The 6,000-nt window shown below is 53.5% G+C and overlaps 1 protein-coding gene across 2 annotated transcripts in view; it reads right to left on the bottom strand.

The window, feature by feature from the left end:
- Positions 1–6,000, bottom strand: part of UBFD1 (ubiquitin family domain containing 1) — a 13,502-nt gene continuing 7,502 nt past the window's right edge. The window contains exons 6-7 of one of the 2 annotated variants that reach the window (XM_058680245.1): positions 5,519–5,601; positions 1–961 (exon numbers count right to left, since the gene is read on the bottom strand). In XM_058680245.1, coding sequence (XP_058536228.1) covers positions 932–961; positions 5,519–5,601 — 113 coding nt within the window. In that variant the 3' untranslated portion in view covers positions 1–931. Of the gene's footprint in view, positions 962–3,159; positions 3,553–5,518; positions 5,602–6,000 lie in introns of those variants that run through there. The other variant, XM_004586818.4, reaches the window with a different exon arrangement.

The raw sequence follows: 6,000 nt of genomic DNA, 5'->3' as shown, positions 1-6,000 counted from the left end.
GTTATTTATCAAACTTTAATAGATAGACTAATCTTACAGGATAAACAATAAGACATCTAGTCAAGGTTACACTTTGAAAAAAAAAAAAAAAATCCAGCAGCGCAAAATCTAATCGACTAAATACGTTCCTCTCCTCCCAAACAGGCATTGACTGAAAAACAAAGCAGAACAGCGCGTACACCACAGGAGAACATAGTACTTACATACACTGTCAAATAACTGCACGACTTCGCAAGAAAAGAAAACGGGGAGGTTCTCACAGAGTCGCAAGGTAGTAGGACCCCCCTGGGTTGGTAGGTCCACCCACAGGACGTTCTGCCCGCCACGGGGCTGCTGACCACCTGCCGTTTTGGAGGTGCCAGGCCCTAGGAGGAGGAGACAGGTGCAGTCCTGACCGGAGATGACTTCCTCACAAAGCCATAGGACAAAGGGACCATCCTTTTCTGAGACAACAGGCAGGATGGAAGCTAGGAGCGAGACAAAGAGGTCTCCTCGGCGAGACCAAGGGACGCGAGGCTGCCCTGGCCTGGACCTGGGCACACCCAGCCTTGCCCTTTCCCTTCTCAGCCCCTGGCAGGGCAAGGCTGGGACGGGTGCCAGAGCCTAGAATGGTTCCCTCAGGCACAAGGTCAAGGTAAGAGGAAGAGGAGGGAAACAAGCCCCCGGCAGGTGAACTATGGCAACACGGCAAAGTGAATCTCTTTGGCCCTCAAAATGTAAAGCAGCACCTAAGGAGCCTGCGGAGGGCCTCGCCTGGGCCCCTACTCTGTGCACGGGATTAGAAGAAAGTGCATCCATGGCTCAGATAAACCTTACTTAGAAAGAGCGAACACTAGCAGCCTGTGAAAGGCCTGTCGCCGATCCAAGGACTCCATCCCAGAGCTTCAGCAACGTCAGCGTCCAGCGCTCCGAGTTCTCATTTGAGATTCCGCTAGGGTGACACCTCCTGCGGCCACATCGCCTCAAGGGAGGGAAAGAAAGGCAGAATGTCCGAGAGCAAAGAGCTGGCAAGGAGCCCATCAGGGCATGGGTGTGTGATGGCAGCCTTCCCTGGCCCAGCAAAGCTTGCTTCAGGGACATGCTGGGCAAGGCCCTGTCCTTTGTCCACTTGAGTGCCCCTGCCCCAGTGAGAGGGAAGGACAGTCCCTTTGGCAGTGAGGAAACTCCAGAAAGAATCCTGAGCAAACACAGAAGCAGCAAATGCTACCCACAGGGAAGAGGATTTCCATCTGTGTGCACAGGCCATCTGCTCCGGACTGCAAGAAACATGCGTACATGGACACTGCTCACTGGACTGAGGGACAAAGAACAAATACTGCTGCGACCCTTCTCCCACGGGCAAGGTCGTCCAAGCAGCTGGGGTCAGGAGCCAAAGCTCAAGACATTTGGGGTGGACTTGGTGAGCTGGGCAAAGCAATATTCAGAACAGCTCCTAGGACGAGGTGTCATTTACATTATTATTTATAGACAGTATCTCCAAGTAAGGAAAGAAGCACCATTGTACTGAAAAATGCGAAGGCTCCCGCAGGAGGCGGTCCCTGGGAACCGACCCTAGCCTGGTGAGAAGCGGTTTGGCCCTTGGGCAGCAAGGAGATGACAGAACGCAAGCTTGCACGCTGGAAGAGACGTCAAGGATGTCACCCAGCGTGGTTGGCCTCCCTGGTGGGAGAGGCCTGGGTGCCAGACTGGAGGCTGAGACACCTGCTTTCAGGGACACATCTGGAGGTGCTGGCGGCACAGAGGGTGGTACTCCACCACAGCCCTGGCGACAGCAGCAGAGGGTGGCTGGGCCAGGGACCATGGCGGCACTCTGCTCTTGGGGATGGATGCCACCAAGAACAGAAAGCTTGGCGACTTACTTTTCTTTCAAAGGGACTGCTCCTTCCTTGAGGGATGGAAACTAGGCAGGTTCTTGGATGCTGCACGCCATCACGAACAGAGAGTACATTTCGCTGCACGGACGCACTGACTTGGCACCGACTACACCACAGGAAGCCGGAGTCTGTCTATGTGGGCTGGATTCCCCAGCTACAGCCCGGCAGGGAAAGGCAGGCAGCACTGCCAGGAACTGGCTCACAGAGAAGAGGCGCGGGAGGCAAACACATGCTACCACGTTTTCACAGAAGGACAGGGTGGGGGAGCGGAGAATCCGAAGTGGGCTGTTTGGAAAACTTCTCGCCAGACCTTACTACCCAAGAGCCTACAACCAGTGAGAGGAGGATTGCAAAGACGGCAGCAAGGACAACAGCACACAGCACAAAGGAGTTCATTCACCGAGAAGACGTTCCCCCGTTTCAGAGTCAGCCAGGCCACCTGGCGATGACAAGAGCACATGACCGAGAACATGAAGGCTACAACGCAAAGAGGGTGAGCGAGTCATGAGAGCAACCTGTCCCGCCAGCGTCCTTCAAGCGCCACCTGCCACCAGGCCAGGCCACAGGAGATCGAGGAAGGCAGCAGCTCTGATCTCGGGCATGAAGGACACTTGAACTGAACGCATGAGCGCGACGACAAATGGAAACACACGATTGAAATACTCATTGGACTGCTTCGGACTTTCTAGAAAATGTCCCCAAAACACAAGGATTTGGATCTGTGGCTGCCTGGCTCCTCCTCACATGGGGCCCTCGTGTGACCAGGAGCTGGGACTCGGGCACATGGAGCTCCCTGGTAGCCTCTGCTTGGGCCCAAAAGTTCAGGCAGGAGTCACTAGTGAGCCACACCACCGCCTCATGAGTGTGACAGCTGCTTGACCAGAGCCACCAGCTCCTTCCTCTTGTCGTGTGCCCACACGGCAGTGGCAGCTCCACGACAGGTGCCTGGAAAGGAAGTGGCGATGAGGTACCAAAAGAGGAAGTGACATCTTTGGGTTTTTTTTTTTAACATAAAAAGTCAAATATGGGAAGTGAGAAAATTCGTAAGGGGAAAGAATAAAATCAGAATCAATGAACAGCAAAATATGGCTTACTAAACCCCCTCATTTTGCATACAATAGAAAAAAGAAACCCACCCCAATTCATCTCAATGCAGTCCAAATTCTGCAACCAAAGATTTATGAAAATAGCCAAAATCACTTTAAAAAAAAAAGCATCAAATCATTCCCTTCTCAACATAATTGGCAGATCTACTCTCAAACACACTTAAGAGTATTCCACACAACATGTTCTGAATGAAGATTTATTGATTTCCACCGTATTAACTTTAAAAATGGTATGAAGCTGACTGCAAGAAAGGGAACGGTGATTTTTAAGTTAAAAGGAAGCTAATGGTGAAAGTACATCACCTCTGGCTTCTGTCAGCATATCACCTTAGAGCGAATCGAGATTTTTTTTGTCTGTTTGAAACAAAGTTCCACAACTCTGCAATCCAGGGATGCTGCAGGCTCTCCCGGCAATGTCCTTCCCTTTGGGTCAGTCTCCTGGGCCAGAGGTGAAAGTGCTTTCAAAAATACTGCCATTTGCCCAGCACAGTGTCTTTGATTGCATCCACATATTGAGTTGGAACCCAGTACACCCAGTAGTAAGAGGCTTCTGTGGGACCCAATTGAAATGCCTGGAAGGGAAAAAAGGAAAACCAAGCAGCACTTAAAAGGCTGGCTGACCAAGCAGGCAGAGCGACAAATGACAAACACCGGGAGGGGCTGGGAAGGGAAGTCATACAGCTGCACAAGGGAGCATCCTCCCAGTCAGGGTGCAGGTGGGAGACAGCAGCGCCAGCTCTGAAGCAATGGTCCTCCAACCCGACCGAGTGTGCGGGGAACAATGCCGAAGGTGTCTACTGACACGGCCCGCCTGAGCCCATCCTGAGGCACTTCTGCTCATGGAGGTCCCGGGGCCCCCATGGCTGAGGACTGCTGGCAGCGCCAGCACCTGGCACACAGCCACCACGAGCAGGACTGGATGCTGCTCAGCATGGCACCTGTGCCAACACTCGACATATCCACCAGCAGGTCAAAAAACAGAGCCCGTCTGTGTGTACACATGCATTTTAAAAAAGAGAGAATGAATTAGAACCATACGTGCCTCGGGCTAATCCTGAGCCTTCACAATTTAAACCACAGACACAGGTTGCATGACAGATAACACCATGTCACCATTTAGGAAAACCAAAAACACAAAACAATGCTCAGCCTTGCCCATGGCCATGGGTGTCAGCAAAAGCTCGGGGACACAGGAGGGTGACAGGGGTGATGACCAGGGATGGGAGGGAGAGACAATGAGGACACCACCACGGTGGCTCAAGTTTATTTCTCAATGTTTCAAAAATATTCACACTTGGTATTTCTCAGTGAGGGTTGGTTATGGCAGTCTCTAAGCTGTGCTCAAGTTTTTAAGCCATTTCTCTTAACAGTGAGAAGCCACAGCCACACTCTAGCACTTATGAGCTTCGACACATGGATCCATCTGCAGAGGGGAGTGAGTACTTCCAGGAGGACAAAGATGAAGGTGTTAGTTCATGAGGTGCACAGGAGCGAAGGGGGATGCCAGACCTCTGCTGACAAGGGCTCCTGGGGGACAGGAGCAGCTTCCCCAGACGGCAGGCCACCTCTGCACTGAAGGGCATTCTTAGCTGCAGCCCCTGTGTGCCCAAGCTGGCAACACAGACATTTCCACAAGAAATGAAGGACCTTGCTAAGACCGCTACAAATCCAACCACTAAAACAGAAAGGAAGGACTGAGTGGCCAGAGAAGAGTCTGCCTGTGACTCTTGTCCCATAGAAAGCAGAGAGGCAGGTGGCGGGAGGGCCCGAGAGGCGCCCCAGTGACGTTGGCACTGCCCTGGCCATGGCCTTGCCTCAGCACCACCTGTTCTCTGCCCACACAGCTCAGCAGAGGGACCCTGCCTGCTGGCTAACTATCAGGCTCTAAGCCCCTTCGACGGTTTCCCTATCACCAGGGGATTTTCTGTCACCCAGTCTATAGCCCCAACCCAGAGGCTGGACCACTGGCTGCTCCTTTTCTGGGACTACGGTGTCCTCCCTACCAGGCGTGCGTGGAGGAATCTGTCTGCTGGAGGGAGAATGGCCTCACACTGGCACCCACCCCCCAGGTCAGTGAGAGCTCAGGTAGCCACTGGGCCCCTCCAGACAGGGCTTCCACCTCAGTGGTCCAGCTGCTGGGACAACTGTCCTCGCTGCTTTGCTCTGAGCACCCACGGGCACCACCACCACCCTCTGTCTCGGAAGGGGAAGGCCGTCCCTGTACTCTCATGCTCTCCTTGTCACACCACAAGGACAGCCTGGGGCCACTCCAGGAAGGATGCCTGTGTCCTCCCAAGCACCAAGGCCAGGGGAGGTTCTGTTCCGACCCACCAGACAGCATGCTGAGGGAACTTGCCTTTGTATTTATTTTTCTGGTCGAAAAACACAATGTTACAAAGAGGGCGGTAAAAGAGAGACTTCCAAACACATCCCCTTCTCAAGGGCTGCAAGGAATGTAGGGGAAGGTGGGCACTGCAAAATAAATACAATTAGGAACAACTGGCCAGGGCCAGGGAGCTGCAGGCTGCTGCTACTTACCATCATGTGGTAGTCTTCGTGTCCTTCGATGGGTTCGCTGACCACATTTTTAATGGAGCCCATGGGCAGTTTCTCAGTCCGCTCTAAGTCGAGAGGAATCACAGAGATTATTCAGCTGCCCTCCTTGCCTACCTCCTCTGCCCCAGCAGTCCCCTGGGAGAGCAGGTGCTCTGGGGGCCTACAGGACACTCAAGCGATGAGCAACTGACCCTCTCACAACAGCGGGACAATTCCATGGGGGCAAGTGGAGAACCGGACGTGGCAACAGCACGGGAAGGGTCTCTGACAGCAGTGCTGTCTCATTCCTAGACACGACAGCCATTCCTAACGTCTGCCCAAGCCACACCTTCGGGTCCTTCCTGCCCAAGGGCTTGGGCATCTAGGCTAGGAGAGTCCTGATCCCAGGTGCACGGAGCGACAGCATCCCCACGCTCTCCGAGGGGTGGGGCACATGCGGGCTTCGGGGCTACTGTCTACACTGT

This window comes from Ochotona princeps, chromosome 24 (assembly GCF_030435755.1).
Source record: "Ochotona princeps isolate mOchPri1 chromosome 24, mOchPri1.hap1, whole genome shotgun sequence".
Classification (NCBI taxonomy): Eukaryota; Metazoa; Chordata; class Mammalia; order Lagomorpha; family Ochotonidae; genus Ochotona; species Ochotona princeps.
The sequence above is the reverse complement of the archived record's forward strand: the minus strand, read 5'-3'. Positions and strand labels throughout refer to the sequence as shown.